General features: G+C 36.2%; 3 protein-coding genes across 3 annotated transcripts in view; all 3 read right to left on the bottom strand.

Annotated features, from left to right (window-relative positions):
• Window positions 1–6,162, bottom strand: part of LOC140745835 (facilitated trehalose transporter Tret1) — a 45,998-nt gene extending 39,836 nt beyond the window's left edge. The window contains exon 1 of the mRNA XM_073077757.1: window positions 6,002–6,162. The gene's annotated coding sequence lies outside the window, so the exon portion shown is untranslated. The remainder of the gene's footprint in view (window positions 1–6,001) is intronic.
• A 3,473-nt stretch (window positions 6,163–9,635) lies between these two features.
• Window positions 9,636–10,111, bottom strand: LOC140744835 (uncharacterized). The gene has a single exon (XM_073076529.1). It carries the CDS (start codon window positions 10,018–10,020, stop codon window positions 9,652–9,654), a length of 369 nt encoding a protein of 122 aa, XP_072932630.1. The 5' UTR covers window positions 10,021–10,111; the 3' UTR covers window positions 9,636–9,651.
• A 1,161-nt stretch (window positions 10,112–11,272) lies between these two features.
• The window catches only part of LOC140745721 (facilitated trehalose transporter Tret1), a 29,913-nt gene continuing 16,407 nt past the window's right edge, over window positions 11,273–24,778 (bottom strand). Inside the window, exons 2-7 of the mRNA XM_073077618.1 lie at window positions 21,812–21,921; window positions 17,795–17,980; window positions 14,764–14,961; window positions 14,134–14,329; window positions 13,640–13,766; window positions 11,273–13,175 (exon numbers count right to left, since the gene is read on the bottom strand). Coding sequence (XP_072933719.1) covers window positions 12,492–13,175; window positions 13,640–13,766; window positions 14,134–14,329; window positions 14,764–14,961; window positions 17,795–17,980; window positions 21,812–21,899 — 1,479 coding nt within the window. The 5' untranslated portion in view covers window positions 21,900–21,921 and the 3' untranslated portion in view covers window positions 11,273–12,491. The remainder of the gene's footprint in view (window positions 13,176–13,639; window positions 13,767–14,133; window positions 14,330–14,763; window positions 14,962–17,794; window positions 17,981–21,811; window positions 21,922–24,778) is intronic.

The raw sequence follows: 24,778 nt of genomic DNA, 5'->3' as shown, positions 1-24,778 counted from the left end.
AAGTGGAAAATATATGATTTTATACTAGATATTGGAAATATTATAATATAGTGAAGGAAATATAAAAAGAATTTCAAAAGTATGTGAATGTCTACAAATACAACTATGGCCTAAATATAATCGTATTCTGAGAGAAAACCGGTGCCTAAGGACAGTAATGATACGTAATGACAGTGGGTTGATAATGAGACAAGAGTTTTTCAAACTTATTTAGTCAAATTTTTACTAAGTCGTAGGATAGAGTACCAACTTGAAGGGCCTCGCAAAAGTCGCAAATCATCCTAAAGGAAAAATTACATCGATATGTACGCTTCGATGCTCAGATTACCTTATTGAAACGAATAACAAGTATTTAGATAATACAATCATTGGACTCCGCTTATCTGTCATAAATGATCATTTTAATCAACAATTTGATAAAAGTCTTGATTGAAAATTGGCCATCTCTAATTAACAACAGATTACGTTGGAATATCTGTAAAAAATCGCACAATTAAGTAGTCATCAAGGTAATAGATAAAAGTCGTAAAAAATCCAACAATGATGATTTGACAAAATGTTTTGCAAAATAATGTTCCTAAGGGGTCGCGATTTAGTATTGTAATTTTGGATTACTATAAGATTTTAGTTACCTTGTTTAATTTTATTTTATTTCTTTTAAATGTATAGTTTGTAGATTCCATATTAATTTAATTGCATATACCTATATTTGCTTAGTGACGTAATTCTAATAAATAACGCTCAAAAACTACTGGACCGATTTTAAAAATTCTTTCACCATTCGAAAGCTACATTATCCACGAGTAACATAGGCCGTATTTTATATGAAATATATTTGATGAATAGATTTTGAGGCGGTACAAAGTTTGCCGGGTCCGCTAGTATATTATACATTGTCTTAACAGCTATTGTACCTTATTTAGCAAATAAAGATTATGATTATGACTAGTTCTTCATTCTTGCTGTGGAATGCTGTCCACAATATCCATGCAAGTTAGTTAACAATCCTATACCCTAACGTCACATATTTTCTTCTATTTTATGCCCTTATTAATTATTTATGAAAAGGCATTTCGTAATATTTTATTCATACATGCTAGGAAACATGCTTTGGTTATATTTACTGTGTGCATAGATTAGTAAAGATTACTCACTCCTAACAAGAAAATATACCCAGTTTTGAGAATTGAAATAGTTGCGCAAAAAAGTTTTGCCACGTCTCGGTGCTAAAATGTCCCTAAAATATTTGAAATTATTATTATAAATTATTTAATTATCATGTAAATTACACAGTATTAGTTATTTATTCGTAAATTTTCTCTAAAAATGTTTTTATTTATCAAGAATTCAAAAAAAGAACTTACTTATAATAAGCCATTTGCTATTTCATTCATTCAATTTCAAGGCGGCGAAGTATCTTTACTAATCTATGACTGTGTGCCATAAGGTACAATTTATATCAAGTTTTTTTATGATGTCCATTAACATAATATAATATCCATCCATATTATCCATATCCATGAGCAGCCACTTATCATCAGGTGGCAAATTAAATTATCTTGCACTAATTAGTATAGTGGAAAATCCGCATTCTGATAAATAAATTGAAAGTTATTTATCAGAATGCGGATTGTAATTTTGATAGTTGGCGCTTCATTGCCAAAGATAAACAGATTATACAGATTATACCTACTCATAAATATGCGTTTTTTATCTGTCGATTATTCATTTACTTTCTATGTTATCTGTTATCGAACTTATAATTTAAATATGTGTGTCAAGATTGCATCGTATCTGTATTTTTCCACATCCTATTGATTGCAATATCTTCCGTGGAATGCCCTGTAGATGATCTGATAAATGTAATTAAAGTAACTGACCATATTGTTCACTTGTAGCTTTGCTATAGATTATCTCGTCGGTGAAACTCAGCCTCTCAGGGGTCCAAAATTCGAATTTTTAGGCACGCGCCCCTGATTTCCTAAAGTTTAGCGTGTTAGAAGTAAATTATCAATTGTTTTAATGCCGAAGAAAACATTGTGATTTCATTTTCGCGTGTAGAATTTCAAATCCACATTTAGCAAGTGATGTGGACTATTTACTTATTTATACTTTTTTCAAAGTTATATACGTATTAGAAATTAATTATCACTTGCTAAACGGTGAAGGAAAACATCGTGAGGAAACCTGCATACCTAAGAGACTTATATTAAAAAAAATCTCAAAGACATGTGAAGTGTACCAATACGCACTTGGCCAGCGCGGTGGATTATGGCCTAATTCTTCTCATTCTGAAAGGAGACCCGTCCCCAGCAGTGGGACAATAATGGGTTGATAATGAACACGATCTTCCATATGTTAAAACCCGTCAATCTATTTTATTTTATTGTGTATGTAAAGACATTACTCTCCTGTAAAAAGAGTATGTTTTAATTTTGAACAAGATTTTATTTACCTACTTATTTGGATTATATTATTAATTATAGGTAATTAGTTCAGTGCGCCATGGATTTCCAGAACAACGTTAAAAACAAGATAAAAAATTATGTTTTCGATAAATAATTAGTTACGATAATTTATGACGATATGATCTTGTCATTGGAGTTTAAATTATGCAATGTAATGTTGTGAAGGTCATGTTGATGATAGGGTCGATTTAATATGTTAAATTAAATCAGATTAGGATATAATGCCAACGCCTTGTGGAGCTTTATTTGAAGCTCTGTTTGCGGTTGTGTTAGACTTTAAAAATAATTGGCCAAATACGAGTCGAACTCGCACATGGAGTCCGTACCACCATTCATTATTTTTTACTTATTTTTATTCATTTTATTATTTTCAACAATACTTAGTTATATGACACAAAAATAGATGACGTTGAGGTAATGATCGAAAAATGCCGAAAAATACCGGTTTGTTGTATGGACACGGAGACCCCCTTTAATATTCAACTTTATTTTATTTTTAGTATTTGTTGTTATAGCGGTAACAGTTATGCATCCCCTGTAAAAAATTCATGTGTCTATCTATTACGGTTCCGGAGATATAGCCCTGTGACAGACGAACAGACAGCGAAGTGTTAGTAATAGGGTTCCGTTTTTACCCTTTCGGTACGGAACCCTAAAAAGCTCGAATTGTTGTAGCGACTGCATTTACCATCGCGTTGTTCCTGTTCAGTTATTATAGCTGATGCTAAAAGTAGTATGTTAACGGGTGCCGATAACTTTAGAAATCAGAGGTATGTGCCTGAAATTCAAACCTCGGACCCTAGATTGAGAGGCAGATTTTAACCACGGGGCCACCATAGATATAAGAAAAATTCTAAGGGGGGCCCCCATAGAATTTTTCTTATATATCGATATAAATATATAGTTAACATTATATTTATTAGTTATAACCTATAACTTACAGACGTTATAGGCATAACTGTGTTAATCATGTTACGAGTATAAGTGACTCATATATTACCTACAATATATCATTCAAACAAAGTGGCTAGAATGAGACTTCAAGTTATTAAAGCTACAGAAATAACTGTTAATATTCCACCCCTAAGCAGATTAAATAAAGGTAAAATATTTGAGGGCGTCTATTAATTACGTGAGCGTTTAGGGGGAGGGGGTCGAGCCAAATCTCATCTAATCTTACTTTGGGGAGAGAGGGGATCTCGGCAAATAGCAAAGTATTTTCTTGTATTCCTTATTTCTTTTGTATTGTAGTCTGCGCTTACAATATCGGACTATATCAAGTTATGTGTTAAACGCACAATACATATCATATTTTATATTATCTGTTAGTGGGCGTTGTTTTATATGCCAGTTACACAAATGTCGCAATAAGATGAGTGGTATGTGATAATTTATTTAATTATTATATAAACCCGTTGAGTAATAACATTGTATGTCTAGATTCTTTTAAAAGACAAGTGAAGGAATTCTACTTGACACGTTAATCTGCTGCATATATAAAACATTATCATTATTTGTATGTAGTTACTTTATCGTTCTTTCCTATTCTCTGTATTACCACTATTTCTATCCCTTACTTTCTTCACCTTCTACACTAGCTGCTGATATGTTCAAAGATAATTTTCGAGTCGGTATGTATTACATTTGTACACCCCTACCTGTATTTCTTGCATATATATTGTTTTCTTTCAACAATTCTAAGGTTGTCTGGAAGAGATCGCTTTTAAGTGATAAGACCGCCTGTTGTACCGTTCATTATGTTTATGTATATTTTTCGTGTATTCTTTGGTGTACAATAAAGCATTTTTGTATTGTATTGTATTGTATTGTATGTCTATATAAAAATCATTTATAATGAATTTGAGTAACAAATGTAGCACGTAGACAATGGTAAGTGGCCTCTGCCACCTATGTATTGATATTATATTTTGACATATTATTGGACTTTTACATTATTATATTCTTGCACTATTGTTTAATTTAATATATTTTATGTTTAAGGAATTTTTGACTATTTTGAATTTTGGATGTAATTTGTATTTATTAACAATTAACATTTAATATAATTATCAATATTTTTTTCACTACACTAACGCATTAGGTTGGCCTGTAATGTTAGATGTAAGTGAGTAAATAAATAAATAAATAATAAAAATAAATTATGTGGTCGTCAACTCACTACTGTCCCTCTGCTGGGCACTGGTCTCCTCTTAGAATAAAATGATTTTAGGTCACAGTTCACCACGCTAGTCGAGTGCAAATTGGTAGTCCTTCACAAGCCCTTGAGAAATTTTATTAGAACTTAAGCGTACAGTATTTCTCATGATGTTTTCCTTCACGCAAGTAATTAATTTAAATGAACCCAACATTTTTGAAAATTCAGTGGCGCTCGACTAAGATTTATACATCAGACTCGGAATACTTATAAACCTGTGGTTATCTTGGCCTATTTTAGCCCCTTAAGAATTTAATAACAACGATATAGTTTATTCCATGAATTTGGCACAAATTTCAATTTTATCGCGCAGCGGAGGACGGGCGTGTCTGGCGACAGTTGATATCGGGGAATGTATCGATATAAAATTATTTTTATTCACGTTTTATTACTGAACGAGCTTTTGCCCGCGGCTTTACTCGCGTTACGAAGTAATATTTTCACCCCCTATTTTATCCCCTTGGGGGTAGAATTGATCAAAATCCTTTCTTAGCGGATGACTGCGTCATAACATCTACCTGCATGCCAAATTTCAGCCCGATCCGTCCAGTGGTTTGGGCTGTGCGTTGATAGATCACTATGTCAGTCAGTCACCTTTGAGTTATATATATTTAGATAGATAGACTATTTAGCTACATATTATGTTAGTGCTAAATGTTAAAATTGTACATACTTAAGATTGTACGTATGTAAAAATATAATTGGTACGCAAAGTCCCTTTTGTTTATAATTAACGCATACACAAAGTAACAGAGAAAAATCCACGAACGAAATTATACGTATTATTAAATATTTTTGAGAACAATATTATTTTATTAATCTGACTTGATTCACTCGTGATAGGTGTCAATTCGCAAAGGTATTAATTTAATTTTACAATTTTCATTGTGGTTTACAATGGTTTAATCATAGATCCATGAGTCTGAAAACTGCGATTGGATACAGTTCCCAGGTACCCAAAATCTCCAGGGACACACAAGTATAAATATCACACAAAAAAAATAAAAATAAAATAAAATAAAATGCTAATAATATTAGAAATGATCCTTCATTTCTGTATACTTAGCGTTATTTCCTGTTAACGCTAAAAGTATTGTAGGAAAAAAGATGATATGTATGAGACACATAAAAATAGAAACATTTGTATAAAAATACACTAAAATAAAATTTTCAGAGACGCTTTCTTGTTGAAATACAATTTTAATTGGTACCAATAATGATATGTTGAAACTAAATTGTGGACAGTCTCCAGACAGACAATCAATGAGACTAATGATACTAACACGATAAATCATATAACAGATTAAAAAAAACTTACGTTTCCGTTTCCTTGCGCTTGGGCACAGATAAAACAAAAATGTATCCTTTAAAAACAGATAAACTGTCAAGATAATTTAATTTTCTTTAATTAATTATTTAAAAATATTAATTATGCTGTTGAAACACGCACTGCTCGCAAAGTGATAAGGTTATAGTGACCAAGTGAACAGTACATGCAATCATTGTGTTTACTGATAAACACTTTTTACACTAACGATACGTAGGACACACATCGATTATTTGCTATGAATCACTATGCCACTTCTGTGAACTTGTCGACCCATTACCGTCCCACTGTTGGGCACTGGAATTTTTTAGACATTATGGCCCTATTTCACTACGCTAGAAAAATAATACAAAGAGTAAAATTAAATAAATAATTTCCATGATTATAAAAAAGTATTGAATATTCAATGCGAAAAGTTTGTTGAAAGATTTCACTAACTTTTGACAACCTTAGGTTATAATTTTGAATCGCAGAGGTGTGTGTGATTCAAACTTCGTACCCCCAGAAATAAAGGCCAAATTTCGAACCACAAGAAAAGCAAATAAAAATCCCCGCAAATAATCACGCAAATGGAGGTCGTAAGGAGGAAACTAACGTTAGCTTCTTGAGCGTTAAAATTACTTTAAACTAGATTTTAAAAAATATAAACATTGGATTTCAAACATCGGTTACATTAATTTGAGACATTTTGGGACTCAAAAAGCTTAAATATACCAAATATACCCATACTTAAAACATTTTACAATGAAAACGCGCAGCAGACTTTGATTTTACGTTGTTACAAATGCAATCAACCACGACACCGGTTCTCAAACTGTGGTACGCATACCCCTGGGGGTACATTAATTAATTGAAGTACGCGAGTAAATAAATAATAATAAATAATGACAATTACTTAGCTAACCATATCAAAATAAATTAAAATTAAAATAGAATGGGGTCAATTTATGACAATAATTGATTCATAACACTTTAATTGTTGTTTATGTATAAAAAAGGAACTCGTAGTTCCTTTTTTGAACTCAGTAATTTTTATTTTTATTTTAGGTTATCAATTTAACACATGTATGTAGCTAATATTATTGGAATGGGACTGTATTATTTTTTTGTTCTATTTTTAGCCAATTTCTATAGTCTTTCACTGACGTAAAAGGTGTAAACGGAGCTATAACTTTGAAATCCACTGAAATTAATTAATAAATAGTAAAAAAACAAATTACTTACGAATCCAGGTACTGCGGACACCGGTCAGGATACCACTGAATGCAGCTGTTCACTACCAACTAGATCCTTAACAACACTCCAGTGAAGTTATCACTGACCACCAGTGATAACTGACGCCAAACTTACGCGGAAAGTCACTACCACTTCACATAAGTGTAATTGTAGTAAGTAAACAATTATAGTGATAAGTAAGGATGCTAATTTATCTTCCCATTCTATGTACAAAGGTGTTCTGTTTCTTGTTTAATAGTGGGAGATAACGCTTCCCTATGGGCGTTGAGATCAAAAGGAGGGCAGGAAGGAGGCAAGGTTTAAAAATTATTTGTTTTTTACGTAATAGAGCATATAGACATCGGCAATTTTATTTTTAACACGCTTTTATTTCATTTATCTTCGCTTGTCATTACTTCGGTGTCTTATTTCAATATGGTCATTGTTACAGATAATCCTAAAAGTAATCGATATAAAAATAAGTTTGAGAACCTCTACTGCATTAGAAGTAGTCTGAAATACTTTTTATATACTAATAAGTATGTTCCTCTTTGCTACTAAAACGTTAAAAGACTGCTATTTACTCATAACAATCGGAACCGGAAGATAAAGTGTCTAATCTGGTCCGTTATTTAAAAAAACTCAAAAAATATTTCACACATATTCCCATAAATTAAAGCTGTCTGTGTTATAAAGTGTTGATTGGTAAGGAGTCATCCAACTTCATTTCGCATTAAGCTCAAAAGCATAATTATACTCAGGGTCCAGGTATTGGAAAATGTTTAAAACTTTCTTAAGCTACGGATTTGCTACGACGTAGCGCACTGCTGTAGCAACAGGATGTGCGATTCTACAAAAGGAAATGTAAACTAAAGTTCAAAATGTAAGAAATAGTATGAGGTATTGAAGAGGGTTGAAGTTTTGAATATTAGCTCATTGGGTCGCTATGCAAATCTTAGATTATATATACTCGTAAATAATAACTTTATGTAAGGTATACCCCGCACACGTTTGAAAGTAAATACTTTGCATGCATTCATGTGGTCGCTAAAACGTGCATTTATTATATCCTGTTTTAACAACAGGTGAAACGTGATGCACTGTCGTAGGTATTTGGCTGCCCCTAGACCTTTTTTTTACCCGGAGAAATCCTCATGGATTCCCTTATGCCCGGGGGAGCGAAAGGGATATATCGGACTCTTACCGACTAAAACTCCGCGGCGTTCCTCTGGACGCTCGATGTCCGGTCACGAGAAGCGTCAGCATTACATTCGCGGCCCGGCAACGTCGGCCGGCGCTGATGTTAACGCCAGCCACGTCCCGAGAGGGAGGGGACCATCTCACTAGTGTGCCTTATGAAATGAGCATGCAGAACGCACACACGACATCTCGAGCTCTAAAAACTGCCCCTAGACCTACAATAACATTGTACAATACTTTTTATTGTACAACAAGATTTAAAGACGCTGTGAATCCAAACAAGCAATTATATTGTACAATAATACGAACTGCACGATGTTTTAGTGTTCAGTCGAACAATAGTATTTACTGCTAATAATCGAAATATTGCGCAATATTGACCCTGACAGGATTAGAGATTATCGAGGTTGGCCACTCATGCATTACAACGCCTGAAGAGGTTGGAAGACCCTATAGCCTTTATTACAGCGCCCTATAAAGTAGAATTCAGTTTAACATTGCAATTATAAGTTAGATATAGGCTGGCGGTGGTGCTTCCGGAGGCTAAAAAACACATTTTTTCACTTGCGACTTGCTTAAAAAAGTCATTGTCATTTACCATACTGGTTGGTAAAGACCTCCTCAAATTTCAGGAGGTAGGTATAGCGGAAGTAGGATATAGTGCACCGTGCTAAGCAAGTGCAGTGTAAGTAGATTTCATGTACCTTTTTAAAAATTCTCAGGCCTGTAGATAACAACTATTAGAACTATTAGGCTATTGCTAAATCCTAAAGAAGTATAACTCAAAAATAAAGACAACAAGTCACACACAATTTATTTGGCGGAATTCATGGAGGAGCTCATCGAGGGGCACTCCTTGCAGATGGTCCTCTTCTCGATGGTGTCGACGCGCGCCGCCAGCTCGCCGACCTGCCGCTCCACCGCCTTCACGTCGCTGCGGAACCCCGTCATAGTGGCGTCAAGTACCCTTACCATGAGTTTTTACGTTTTGACAAATATGATTGTTTTGGTATTTACGTATTTGCCCATACAATTTCCAATCAGCGCCCCTAGCGGATTGTATCAGAACTAGTGTCAGTAACGTAACTTTAAATGTCTAAATTGACAAAATGGCGCTTTATGTTTTGTCTGTCTTTTTTGCGAACATGTTGGTACAAAAGTGAATAAAACTAGTAGACACCTATTCATTTAGAAAAAAGAACTGACAACAGCACGTCACACACAATTTATTTGGCGGAATACATGGAGGAGCTCATCGAGGGGCACTCCTTGCAGATGGTCCTCTTCTCGATGGTGTCGACGCGCGCCGCCAGCTCGCCGACCTGCCGCTCTACCGCCTTCACGTCGCTGCGGAACCCCGTCACCGTGGCGTCTAGCTCCGTCAGATATTGTATCTTGTTGCACAGTTCGTCGTACTTCTGAGATATATACTGCCGCGCGTTCTGAGAATCCGTCATTTCCTTGTCAATTTTGTGAATTATCTCGTATTTTAACTCGTCGAATTTCGATTCCAATCCCGGGCCCATTAAGTGCGCTCCCTTTATCGCCATTTCCTCCTCTGCCTTAAGTTTTGGAAACTTCGTGTGGCAAGTCATTTTACTTTTCCCGATACTCTGAATAAATTTAGATTTTCGTAACGAGATTTCATGGTTCGCTGCAATTTTTCCTTGACATCTGACGTCATATTGTCACGTTTCGTTTTTATTTGTCGAATTTTGTTAAAGTGGTCAATCATAGAAAAAACATACAAATAACACTACTAGTCCGTGTTGTGTCTTTTGGAACGGAAATAAAGTAAAAAAATAACTTATTAAGTTTTAAAAGTTCGCGCTTGCAATGTTTTTTCGAACTTTATCGATGATTAATTTATCTTAATTGTTGTTATTAATCTTTATTGTCCACTACATCACGGAGTACCTTTTAATCCTTTTATGATTGACACTACGGATTATAATACTGGCAATTTTAGGTATAAACAATTACTTAGAGGCCGCCTGAACGGTCAATTATATTATGCAATATTGCGAATTGTACAATATTATTGACCGTTTATGGTTAATATTGAAAATTGCGAAAATTGACCGAAAGATTGAGCGAGATTAATTTTTATTGCACCATATTTTTCCATTCTTTCTTAAAAATGAGGCTTTTTCTTCAGTTGAATTTGAACCTTATAAGTAACACTGTCCGATAGTAGAATAATATATGGTGCGTTTCTTTTTTCAAAAGGAACTTGTTCGATTGCCGGTTAGGGAAATATTTTTTTAAAATCTAATGATGCAGTTCTAGTTTTTATCAAAATCGACCTTGTTACTCCTTTCAGCATTTTTAGCTATCCTTATAGATTCGGATTTGGCCCTGAAGGCCCATTTGAAAAATTTACCCTATATACTGAATATCTGAGGTCCTATATGGACTCCTTTATAGCATTATATATCATATGGGGATGTCTACGGGCGGTTAATACTTAATCAGATGGATGGTAACCTAGTTTCCTTCTTTTTTAAATTATAATATCATTTATTCAAAACACAGCACAATTTTAATTGTAGCACACAATTTTAAAACTAAATATCCAAAAATTAAAATCAAAAATAAATTGAAAAAAAGGACACAAACAAAACAAATAAAAAATCACGTAAACAATACAATCAAAAGGAAAAAAAACAAAGAAGATTATAATTACCTAGTGTAAATGATAAAATTTATTTTTGAAAGCTTTTTATCTGACTCGACTTGTGTTCACTCATACTAATGCAAAGCTCAGCTTAAACTTCGCGGGCTATACCTATTGTTTTCGAAAACCTTTTTTTAAGAGAAGGGGCACGCACAGAAAAACAAATAGAAAATTTGTAAAATTGTATTTAAAATTATGTACAATAACATTTAGTTATGACACTTAAATTGCAATCATCAAATTCTTAAAACAAAATCTCTAAAGCACTTTTTACATTTCGTTAGTCACATTATTGTAAATCACAGAGGAATCTACTTGATCACAGATTTTATGTAAAATCCTAATACGGTAATACTCCAATTTACGTTACTCTTATTTACGCTATCCTGATTTACGCTACTTAGATTTACGCTATTAGGATTTTCTTGGAATTACGTTATTTCTATATATCCCTTTAGGCTTCGTACCTGACTAATTATGGTACTTACTTGAAGTTACGTAAATTCTTTGTATTCTTATTTTATCATTTTGTTTATTTTCCTCAACTTATATCACCCTGGCTTACGCAAACTCTTTATACATACCTTCCCACTCAATACCTTGCTTTCATTATTTCAATTTTACGTTACTCAAAGTTACGTAGGTTTTCCAGCATTTCCTCCTTTCTTACTTAAATTTACGCGATTTTTACACTTCTCGGGCAGTTGCAAATTTCACGTAATTTCGGGTATTACCGTATTTCAATTCTAGATCCTAATAGAACATTGGGGCATTTTTGAGCAATTCATATTTTCTACACCACAAAGTGCTTTAGAACAAGCTATACTAGGCATTTGGCATTTCATTAAATTAAAGTACATATAACTATAACATTTATAAGTACTATAAAATATAATCACTCAATAAAAATTTGTTTCTAAATTCTGTTCATAATTAATCACAATAAAATAACATTAACATAATCCAATAACATTAAAAATTAAATAATAAATTAAAATAAATTTTGCGTTCCAAAACAAATCTCCAATTTTGACTTCATTCAAAATTGTATCCAAACATCGCATGTCTTCAAAAATTAAATGTCATATAAAATTTTAGCATCAAAATATAAAAATATTTGTCTATCAAAATATTTCATCAATTTGTATTCGTATGGCAGCTCATATAATATAGTATATTAACAATGTCCTTAATAAAATATAATATTTTGTTAACAGTACAACCTCATTACATTCCACTACATTATTCAAATTTAAATTCTTATATAATTTGGCTACATCAAAGGCACATATTTCTGCATTCATTCAAGCGATATCCAGCACAGTCTTACACCTCACTGAGTATTTTACAGTATGCATGCAAACCTATTTCCCATTTCCCCATTTCCACCTACTTCCCTCCCAAAATGGTTTGGATCTGGGAAATGGTCTTGCCCTTAGTTTCCGGGATCAGGAAGAATACGAAGAACACACAGAACACCATGAACCCAGAGAAGAACCAGAAGCAACTGTGCATGCCAATAGCATCCTTCATGAGTGGAAAGCACAACGTCACAATGAAGACCAACAACCAGTTGGTGATAACAGCGATACCGGACGCCGTACCCCTGACCTCCACAGCGAAGAGCTCAGCCATCATCATCCAGGGTATCGGCCCAAGACCCAGGGAGAAGGAAATGATGAAGAGCACCAAGCAAACCAATGGGATCCAGCCCACAGCGCTCACGTCACTCCCAGCGCTTTGCAACTTGAAGTAGACCCCGAGAACGATCAAACAAATACCCATCACAACACAACTTTGGAGCAAAAGAATTCGTCTTCCGGCCTTTTCGATCAACAAAGAGGAGATATAGGTAGCAACTGTTTGGACGACACCAATAATGATAGTAGAGATAGCTGAAGGGATGTTGGAGCCAGCTGATTCGAAGATGTTGTTAGTGTAGAAGATAACGGCGTTGATGCCACTGAACTGCTGGAAGAACATGAGGCCGAGGGAACAGATAAGGGCCATGAGAGAGGCTCTGTTCTTCACGAGGCTTAGCATTCCGCCGCTTTGACGCGACGCGTTGTCCACCTGGAAAAGGATTGACTTATGAATATTGTTACATTAATAAAACGCCCTCACACTCAAAAAGACTAACAGATAAAGAATTATAACTTTTTTATACGATTTTTAGTGTTCCGTGTTAGTGCAGTATTAAGTAATGCTGTTCCCTGGTTTGTAAAGTGTGGTAAGGGTGGCATTTCCGAGGCTTTCCAGCTTAGTCCTCAGGGGTAGCGGCGCATTTGTAGGCGACCTCAGGAAGGAGTTTAATTATATCATTCCAGATATAATTAGAGTCGCTGACTTGATATACATATGCCACTATTTTCCTCTGAACTTTTTGTTCAATCATAATAAAAATAGCCTATAGCACTCCTGAATAGTGTAGCTTTGTGAAAGAATTTTCATGATTGGTTCAGTATTTCCGAAGCTCTTACAAACAAAGTTACAAACTTTACCTCTTTATAATATTGGTATAGATATAGATAACTCACATCTTTCTGCATGTCCTCCAGTTCGCCGGTAAGGTCAGCGTTAGGTCCTCGCAGCCAGCGCAGGGCCTTCTCAGCATCACGGCGGCGGTTCTTGCTCAGCAAGTACTGGGGGGTTTCTGGCATCCACCTGAGGAATAATTACATGTTGTTGAACAGGCAAAAGAACAGGTAATTTGAGTTACAGTATGGAGAGTAAGAGTAAAGCGTAAGAAAGGTTGTAAGGTGGTAGAACCCTATGTGGTTCGACTCTGGCACTGCCACCACACCTATCTCTACCTCATAACAGCAGTGTTAAAGGGTGTGGTAAGGGAGACATACTTTTCTGAGGCGTTCCAGCTTAGTTCTCAGTGGTAGCGGTGAATCTGTGATCGACCTCAGCTAGGAATATCTAATCCTATCTGTGGTTGATTACAGATGTCTATGGGCGGCAGTAGCCTACCATCAGGTCGACTGCATGCTCGTCTGCTACTCCTATATTATAAAAGAAAACTTACCAGAACACAACAACCAGGAGTGGAGGCAACAAGGCAGAGATGATGGAGAGCGTCCGCCAGTGAGTCCAGGCACCGACCACAAACGTGAACAGAATGCCCACAGTGAGGAACAGCTGGAAGAAGGCTCCTAAAGACCCTCGGATGGAAGTTTCAGCGATTTCACCGATATACATTGGCGCTGCTACGCAAATACCGCCTGGAAGCAGAAAAAAATATATACGTTTTAATTATGTTATTATTTTCACTTTTGGGGATGGTGAGGTGTTAACAGTATAGTTAATTAGTGCGTCGTAGGACCGTGAATGGATATTCATTCTACACTATGATGAATCTTCCCAATAAGTCCATGTTATTTCTTTTGTGATTTTACACACCACGAGACATACAAAATTCTCAAAGTAAAACAGGCTTACGACAAATTGTATCACACTTAGTTGATAAACATTTAACGGTAGATTAGTTCTCATCGAGCCCTATACGTAGCGCTTGGAGATCTCGGAATCCTATGTATACGCAGCGCCGAGGACGGCCACTGGGGGGTTTTAGTGCGGTAGGAATCCCATAAAAACCTGTCTCATTCCCACGGTAACCGGTACAGTGTAAAAAAAGGTAAAATAGTCGAGTACTCACCAGTGCCAAGTCCAGCGAACAACCTCGCAGCGATCAGCATGCCTGGTCCATTAGCGAAGATGATGAGCAACCAGTTGAGCATGAACGGTATGGAGAGGACCAGGATGGTAGGGCGGCGTCCGAACCGCTCCGCCAAGATCCCCACAGGGAGAGCTGCCACCGCTGCTCCGATAGCCAGGATCGAGGAGACGAGGGAACCTGGAAGACAAAAAAAATTGCTTACTAGATGCTATTTGCTGCTGACTTACAAATCATCGATCGATCGAGCGATCATCTTAGTCTTCAAGAGTGGCAATCATCTGTGATCGCTTTCTGGTAGAACATGAAAAAATCAAAATCAATTCAATCAAATCAAAAATTCGGTTATCGTTGTAGCAACAATTTGGATCAACGAAACAGCGAATTAAATAACTACTTAGTATTTTAACTAACGAGATGGTTAGTCGAACTGTAGCATCTATCGCACGAGCGTGTCGGCGGCCAGCCTAAGTTAACTACTTAAGTTGGGTTTTTTTTTTATAATGTAAGAGTTGCAGACGTGCATGCAGTCCACCTGATGGTAAGTGGCTACTGCCGCCCATGGACATCTGTAATCAACCCCAGATACGATTAGATATTCCTACCTGAGGTCGACCACAGATGCGCCGCTACCCCTGAGGACTAAGCTGGAACGCCTCGGAAAAGTCTGTTTCCCTTACCACACCCTTCAAATCGGAACACAGCAGCTCCTAACACTGCTGTTATTAGGTAGAAATAGGTGTGGCGGTGGTGCAACCGGAGTCGAACCACAAAGGGTTCTACCACCTTCAAAATTCCCTGTGTTTTTATTTCTACAGTTCCCACGCGTTCCCAAGCGTTCCCAAAAAAATCCCAGGAGCTTGATTGTTGTTATTAGACAAACGTATGGGCGGCAGTGACGCTAAAATCGATCCACGCCCAACTTTAACGTTTATACCTATAATTCAGCATATACAACTCAGTACAATAATGGAATAGACATGCAAATCATATTCGAGTTGAAAATAGACTTCAAGAGGTCAAATACCAATTTTCAGTCATGTGAGCTTGTTTTGATTTCCAAAACGTTATTCAACGCTGACGTTATCGGTTGGCGGTGGGCCAAGGAATACGTAATCTGGGGGCATGCTGTGGGTGTGCCGCCCAGTATTTATAATGCTCTTCAATAATTGTGTAAATGTAGACCGGCTGGCGATTTCCACTTCATTTGTGAAATAAGTCATTTTGTAAATGAAGTGGTAATCGTGGATAAGTACTTAATATTTTTTTGAGTTTTTTGCAAGTTTGATGTTAAACGAGAAATAATTTTGTACGGTTTTTAAACGCTTTCTACACTCACAGCCCCACACTAGAATTCCCTATGTCGTGGGTGCCATGGACACACACATAGACAAATACACAAACACCCAGACCCAGAAACAGAAATCTAAATTCATCATTTAGATATCTGTCTGGCCGGGGATCGAACCCGGGACCCTTTGCGCGTCAGACCGGTGTGGTGAGCGCTCCACCACGCGGGTCGTCATTTTAGTGGTGTATTATGATTTAATTTAATTTTGTTTTGAAAATGTACCTGCTGCAGCGGATTCAGCCGGTTTTTTGCGTCGAGTCGAAACGAATCGCGCGAATGTCACACCATATCTTATAGAAATTTGACATTTCTGATGATTTCGAATATTATCATTGTACCTCAATAAATAATTGTATTTTTAATTATGTAAAAACATTTTATCCATATTGAAGTCTAATTAATTTCTTATATAAAAGACAACCCCCATCTACACCCTTCTACTGAAACGCAAGAACTGACTACTACTGAAGTAAAGTTTAGTAAAGGTAGTATAGTCCGCGTTAAACTGCTAGTCCGCTCTGAATATAGAAATGAATTGCGTCGCCATAGCGAATTGTATGACTACACCTGCTCGCAACCACTTCAGAGCGGGCTAGCAGTTTGTCGCGGAGTTTATTAATGTTTTTGTTCATATTTAGTGAATCAGACTAGCAAATACAAAAGTAAGACAGGTGATTAGCTCAGATTGAAGTTACATAAATAATAGTTTAATGTTACATAGTTGGCAGTGTTGGCTTGCGTACAATTACGTAGCGAAGTGGGATGGGTGTTTTGTTCACGGCCTCCTTTAGTGTTATTATATACAGCACTTAAATAATAGGTAGATTTTTTCAAAGTAGCACCTCCTATTTAGAAGGTTCTGGTTTGAAAGTAAGAGTTATATACGACGTTCCAACTTAATCCTCATAAGTGCCAACGCCTCTGCGACCGATCTCACTGAAACTCCTAGAAATGCTATGTTTTTATTGTAAGATTAAAGTATCTAGCAATCATTCAGTCAAGCCGAATGAATATAAGTAGTCAATACTGCCCATGATCACCTGCAACCAACTTAAAATAATAATAATAAAAGAGGGATTCTATCTGAAAATTGCACACTATTGTAATAATAGAATGTAAGAATATGTTACGTGTATTATCATTTATCACCATATTTTATACTTCAAGTACATTTTGGCAATAAATTATTTTCATTTTTATTTTCGGTTGGAGTGGCCCCAATTACTGGAGGCCTAAGTCCAGCAACCATCGATGGAACTTTAACTGGAGATGGATGGATTTTTACTTTCAAAGCGATCATAGATGCGTTACCAGTTAAGGAATAAGATGATCGCTTCATTAAGCCGGTATTAACTCTATCCCACGTAAACGCGACATATGTAGGTTATCATGACATCTTCTTCTCAGGGGATCTTCAAAAAAGGTGCAAAAAGAACTCGCCTTCAAAGCTGGCGATGCATTAGCGACTCCTCTGGTGGTGCAAATGTCCATCGGCGACGTTAACTACTTTCCATCAGGTAGCACATATGTTTTATCGTCAGGTTCAAATATAAAAAAGTTTAAATATGCACAGGCAGCAAATAGCAGCATTTCTATCACATGGATTGCATGTTCATTACTACTTCTGTATTATACAAAAAATATTTAATTAAATTAACTTACTCTGAGCAGTATCAAGCAGGAAGCTGGCCGGTTGTTTGAGGGAGTTCAGTAAAACTTTCTCAGTGGCGTTGAGGTCTTCCGGGAGGAACACTTGAGCCTCTGATTCGTTCTTCAAGGGCTGCAGCTGCGGCAGCGCTGGGGACGTCCACGCGAGGATCGTTCCCGCTATCACTGCTCCGATAGCCGCTGTAATGGAATAAGGACGAAATATTATTATCTATTATCTTTTATCCATTTTTGTTGACACATAGTGGATTCCATGCTTGAACCCTTTGTGGTTCGACTCCGGCGGCACCACCGCCACACCTGTTTCTGCCTCATAACAACAGTGTTAAGCGCTGCTGTGTTCTGGTTTAAAGGATGTGGTAAGAGAGGCATACTTTTCCCAGGCGTTCCAGCTTAGTCCTCAGGGGTAACGGCGCATCTGTAGCCGACCTCAGGTAGGAATATCTAATCTTATCTGGTGTTCATTATAGATTACAGATGGGCGGCAGTAGCCACTTACCATCAGGTGGACTGCTCGCTCGTGTGCTACTCCTACATTATAAAAAAATTAAAGGATTAAAAAAAAACTATTTTTCCCTAGTTTACCCTCTTAGGGGTGGAATTTCCAAAAGACCTTTCTTAATACCTATTTACGCTATATAGCGAATCCATGTGCAAAATTTCAGAACTCTAAGTTGAGCGGTTTTGGCTGTACGTTGATTTCTGAAAAATGAAAAACTTATTTAATTAGTCAGTCAGTCAGTCATCTTGCATTTTTATATATATACAAATATGTTTTTATAATCTACGTTTAATTTACTTTCATTTGATACCCCTCTTGATAGGTTCGGTTAACTTTTTTTTTGGAATGTGTTACTATTTCGCGCCAAAAATTCGCCCTTTTGATTTTTTTTTTTCTAACACCTATCTAAGGACACTCGGGTCATTGAGACGAATATAATGACACCTTAACCGTCGAAATTTATCCAGCCGTTTGTAAGATCGGATCAAATAAAGAAAGACAAACATACAAGATACGCGCGAAAAACATAACCCTTCCTTGGCAGTCGGGTAAAAAACCTGACCTGACATACATATATCTAAACTCTTGGTATTAATATACCTATAATCAATAAATGTCTAATGAAGAATTTTTAGTAGGCAGAAATTGTAAAATTATGATCTTTGGTATGAAAACATCTATCCAGATTGAATGTTAATTAATAAGAGGCGTGTTAATAATTATTTGAGATTTCTGTTCAAGTTCTAGAACATTCGTCATTATGTGTACACATCCACGAGACGTGAGTAATCTCAGTGGGGGCTATGAGTGTAGAAAGCGTTATGTATATATTTCATTTATGTATTCCTGTATTTGTGTCTGGCGAAACATGAGTGACTTACAATCAAATGGATTGCACGCACGTTTCATCATCAACCCATTACTGTCCCACTGCTGGGCACGGGTCTCCTCTCATAATGAGAAGGATCAGACCATAGTCCACCGCGCTGGCTAAGTGCGTATTGGTAGACTTCACATACCTTCGAGATTTCTTTTTTTTTTATAAATCTCTCAGGTATGCAGGTTTCCTCAAGATGTTTTCCTTCACCGTTTAGCAAGTGATAATTAATTTGCTTTGTGTACGAAACCCTAAAATGTCATTATGCAATTCATAGCCATAGATTAGTAAAGATTACTCACTCCTAACAAGAAAATATACCCAGTTTTGAGAATTGAAATAGTTGCGTAAAAAAGTTTAGCCACGTCTCCGTGCTAAAATGTCCCTAAAATATTTGAAATAATTATTTATTTATTACGTAAATTACGCAGTATTAGTTATTTATTCGTAAATTTTCTCTAAAAATGTTTTTATTTGTCAAGAATTCAAAAAAAGAACTTACTAATAAGCCGTTTGTGGCTTCATTCAATTTCAAGGCGGCGAAGTATCTTTACTAATCTATGTTCATAACAATAAAATCGAGACAATAATACCCATTACATTCAACCCGTCACGCGCTTGGAGTTCCCGGGTTATAAATACCCAGACTGCCACATTGCAAAGCAAACATTACTGTGTTATGTTGGCAGATCTAATTATAAGCCGCATTGTGAATCAATTCATTGACTTATGGTATAAGTGGATTATCTCTATAAGTCACTTGGCAATTGCCAAGTCGGTTTTGTTGCAAATGAATTATTATTCATTTAAGATTACAATTTTAAAATGCTATTTTGTTCTTGTTTCTTTGTATGATACCAAAAAGATATAATTTTATTTTACTTTTTGTTTGTCTGACTGGTCTGCGTGTATGTATGTGACTGTCAACCCATATATCTATTTAATGGTAGTGTATTCCAATGGAATTTACATAAGGGAGCTTTCATTAATTACGCGAGGTGATTTTGCCAATTTTTTACTATCATTTATCGACCTCCCTTCTCTCTTGGTGAGATGACATGAGATTTGTCTCGACCCCAGCCTATCTTTCATGAAATAATCAAATAATATCGTGAAGGTTATGTCACGTAGCGAATGAACAAACAAAATGTTTTATTTTTGTGGCGTTCCCATAAATATTATTGTGTAGGAGTTATCCATGTTTAGTACAGAAACATGTATTATTTAATTTAATTCAACTATCAGCTCTTAATTTTACACTCTTTCTTGCAAGGAAAAAATGATATTTGCCGACACCTCCTTCCCCATTTGGGTATATGAGATTACCGAGTACCTAATGGCTCGGTTTAGAGGGTAGTTTCGAAGGCGAGTTTCTAACCAGACGCCTATCCTACTTTTTATTCAATAATAACAACAGAATATTAAGTGACTGATGGAAATACGGCTTATCCCTATCGTGTCGACATTGACACTGACTCCCACACAAACGGTTCCGGTTTCGATTCTCAACAATGTTTTCGACGTCGAAAATAAGTCTGCGGTGTAGGTGTGTCACGTGTCGGTTGTCTTGTTCAATGGACAGATGCAGGAAAAATATTTCTTCTTTATGAGTCAATAGTGAAGTTAACGAAGTTTTCTTCTATCTCTAATTTTATGATAGCCTAACAGCTATTTAAAGTGGTAACAGGGCAGTTACGACTTATAAACTATATTTCTATACTTATGAAGTAAGTACCTTTAGGATATCCTTTGGGAAGATGTTTAAAAATAACTAAAATAAATTACCGCGTGTACCATCATTTTTGTTTTGAACGTACAAAATTTCCTGAGATTCCCGACGCGTTATGAGATGGAAAGAACGTTGCAAAAAAGCTCTTTTTCTAAGCCGGCGACGCTTTGGCTACTCCCCTGGTGTTACAAATGTCCATAGGCGATGGAGACTGGGTTTATTTATAAAAAAAGTATCTCAACTAGAAAATTCTTGCTACATTTAACAACGCACACAAATACAAAAGATTATTTATATACCACGGTAAGGGCTTCTTTAAAAGAGGTGCAAAAAGAGCTCTCCTCTAAAGCTGGCGATGCATTGGGTCTCCTCTGGTGTAGCGAATGTCCATAAACGACGGTGATCATTATCTATACTTATATACTAATACTAGCTGACCCGGCAAACGTTGTATTGCCATATAAATAAAAAAAAATTTAGGGTTGTACTACCCCTAACATTTAGGGGGATGAAAAATAGATGTTGGCCAATTCTCATAGATACCGGATAAGCACAAAAAATTTCATCAAAATCGGTCAAATCGTTTCGGAGGAGTATGGCAACGAAAACTGTGACACGAGAATTTTATATATTAGATTATAAACAGGAAAACTTTGTTTGTTTGTTTGATTGTAATGAATAGGCTCAAAAACTACTGGACTGAATTTAAAAATTCTTTCACCATTCCAAAGCTACAGTATCCACGAGTAACATAGGCATGAAATATATTTGATAAATAGATTTTGAGGCCGTACAAAATTTGCCGGGTCAGCTAGTATTATAAAATTTTGTTATAGAAATAAACTAACTATAAGCATTACTACATCTAACTACACATGCAAAAACCGAAGATTATTCACATACCTGATACAGCAGCAATATACTGGTTGGTCTTCGAGGTCTGCCCGCCCTTCTCCTGGACGGAGAGCATGTGCATTGTTGGCTTATCCATGGTTGAAGCTGGTTATACCATTCTGAAACAAAAACCTTTATTAATTACCATTGCCCACTAAGGTCTCGAAAATCCGTGTAAAAACAGAAATAAATACCGACACCATAATGCCTCGAAAGACCAAATTCCGAGAGCTTGATTAACCTAATTTCTGTGCAGATTGGTGAAATAAATAACCAATGATTTACCAAAAATCGAGGAAAATATCGTGAGGACAGTTTTTGTTCATTTGAACAAAAACTGTCCTCACGATATTTTCCTTATTATGTATTTGCTAGAAGCTTATTAGGTATTTGCTAGAATTCTACGTAGTTCTCAAAGGCTTACAGATGAACTAGTATAATTCAACAGGGAAGGTGCCACTGCCCGTTTCTAACTTAAATTAGTTCCAGTGGAAGGTTGTGGATGCCAGCTAACTTAAATATACGGCGATCATCTTAGCCCTCAGGAGCGACAACGCATCTGTGATAAGCTTCAGGTAGAATCCCCATTATATTTTTGAAGGTGGTAGAACCCTTTGTGGTTCGACTCCGGCGGCACCACCGCTACACCTATTTCTACCTAATAACAGCAGTGTTAGGCGCTGCTGTGTTCCGTTGTGAAGGGTGTGGTAAGGGAGACAGACTTTTCCGAGGCGTTCCAGCTTAGTCCTCAGGGGTAGCGGCGCATCTGTGGCCGACCTCAGGTAGGAATATCTAATCCTATCTGGGGTTGATTACAGATGTTCATGGCGGCAGTAGCCATTTACCATCAGGTGGACTGCATGCTCGTCTGCTGGTCCTATATTATATAATATATATATATATATATATATATATATATATATATATATATATATATATAGAGTTAGTTATAGATGTCCATAAGAAGCAGTGTGCAGTCTGAAGTTGTTGCGAGCAGGTGTAGTCATACAATTTGATATTGCGACGCGATTCATTTCTATATTCAGAGCGGACTAGCAGTTTTACGCGGACTATACCATCGTACGGACTGCATGTTCGTGCTACTTCAATGTAGCTAAAAGTGGGTCTAACTATAACAAAACGATAGATTTGTTTTACTGTCCATATTTTTGTTTTATTGCCAAGGTTTTTTCGTTCATGGCGCAAAGATTTCTGGCTCGTTTTCAAATCTTTTTTGTAACAAATCGTAGTTTTTCTAAGATTAATGACACTTAGAGGTTGACAAGAAGAGGTGGGATAAAAATTCATACCAATAGTCATTGACTGAAACCCATAGATATACTACTAACGTCTTTATTAGTAGTATATCGATGTTGAAACCTCTATAAAATCGATCGCATTTACGGCCTTTAATTAATAACGATTAAGATTAATCTGACGTATTAATCTGTTAAATTTCTATGCAGTGATATCTCGATCAAGGGGTCTGAGTTTCAAATCCCAGGCTCCTCTGAATTTTCGAAATTATGTGCGTACTAGAAATTAGAAGTAGCTTGGCCAGCGCGGTCGACTATGGCCCAATGCACATTCTGAGAGGTGACCCGTGCCCAGCGGGACAGTGGTTTGACGATGATGTTAATCTGTTAACTTATAAAATGGAAACGTAGCTATTTAATTTCTTTGTTTTTCTTTCGTCTCAACAGGACTGACACGGAATAGCTTTCTTTCCATTTTTTCACAAACCCATCAGCTAACGCATTTATAGGGTTTAATGTAAAGTAAGAAGATCTTGGAGGAAGATCAACAAACTATAAAATGAATTTATTTATAATAATTTATTTATTTATAATTTATTTATTGACCAAAAAGCTGGCGGCTATTTTGCACAAAGATTAAGTCTTGCCGTGCAGCAAGGAAACGCCGCCAGCGTTTTGGGAACCATGCCTCACACGGCAATTTTAGATGGCTTATTTTATTTATAATTTTCTTGTATATATTTTGTAAATAAGTCCATTTTTAGTTTATATTTAACATTTAATGTATTTTAGTAATTTACTGAAGTATACATAAAATCTATAAATTATAAAAGGCATTTATTTACAATGGTGCACATACGAGTTGTGATCATATTTATGCACACTTGGTTTGAATTGAGTCTTTCATTACCCATTAAAATTTAATGTTGGTTATTTTGGCGGAGATCCTTAGGAATTGGCGTTGCGGTTGCATGGTTGCTATTTACGAGTGAAGTGAAGTGTTTGGATGAAAATAGTCACGTTGGGGAAATGATTACTTTTGAAGCTTTCGAGTTGGTTGGGCAGATGGTTTGAAGGTGATAGAATCCTTTGTGGTTCGACTCCGGCGGCACCACCGCCACACCTATTTCTGCCTCATAACAGTAGTGTTAGGCGCTGCTGTGTTCTGGTTTGAAGGGTGTGGTGAGAGAGGCATACTTTTCTGAGGCGTTCCAGATTAGTCCTCGGGGTAGCGGTGCATCTATGGCCCACCTCAAATAGGAACATCTACTCCTATCTAGGGTTGATTACAGATGTCCATAGACGGCAGTAGTCATTTACCATCAGGTTGACTGCATGGTCATCTGCTACTCCTATATTATAAAAAAATATAGCTGCAATTCTTTTTATGTTCCACTGCTGGGAACAGTTTTAACTACAGCTGGAGAAGAAATGTAGCTTAATGCAAAAGGTTGTGCTAATGGATATAAGTAAAGAGAGGGACAGCTCGTCACGACCCCTGAAGCAAGACTTTGCTCATGTAATGTAATCCATCCACTAACGGTCCCCCATCAAAATTCGGACTGCGCCCGACGTTGCTAATTTATTTAGATGGTTTCGATTCCATTTGATTAGATTAGGATAAAAATAAATTACGATTATACACATAAATATAAAATAAAATAAAATAAAGACACGAAACTGAATCTTTAAGGTAATAAGATACTTAATTCTAAATATC

This window comes from Epargyreus clarus, unplaced genomic scaffold, assembly GCF_041222505.1.
Source record: "Epargyreus clarus isolate Ecla_fem2 unplaced genomic scaffold, WU_Ecla_fem_2.2 ptg000002l, whole genome shotgun sequence".
NCBI classification, from domain to species: domain Eukaryota; kingdom Metazoa; phylum Arthropoda; class Insecta; order Lepidoptera; family Hesperiidae; genus Epargyreus; species Epargyreus clarus.
This window is presented reverse-complemented; position numbering and strand designations above follow the sequence as displayed.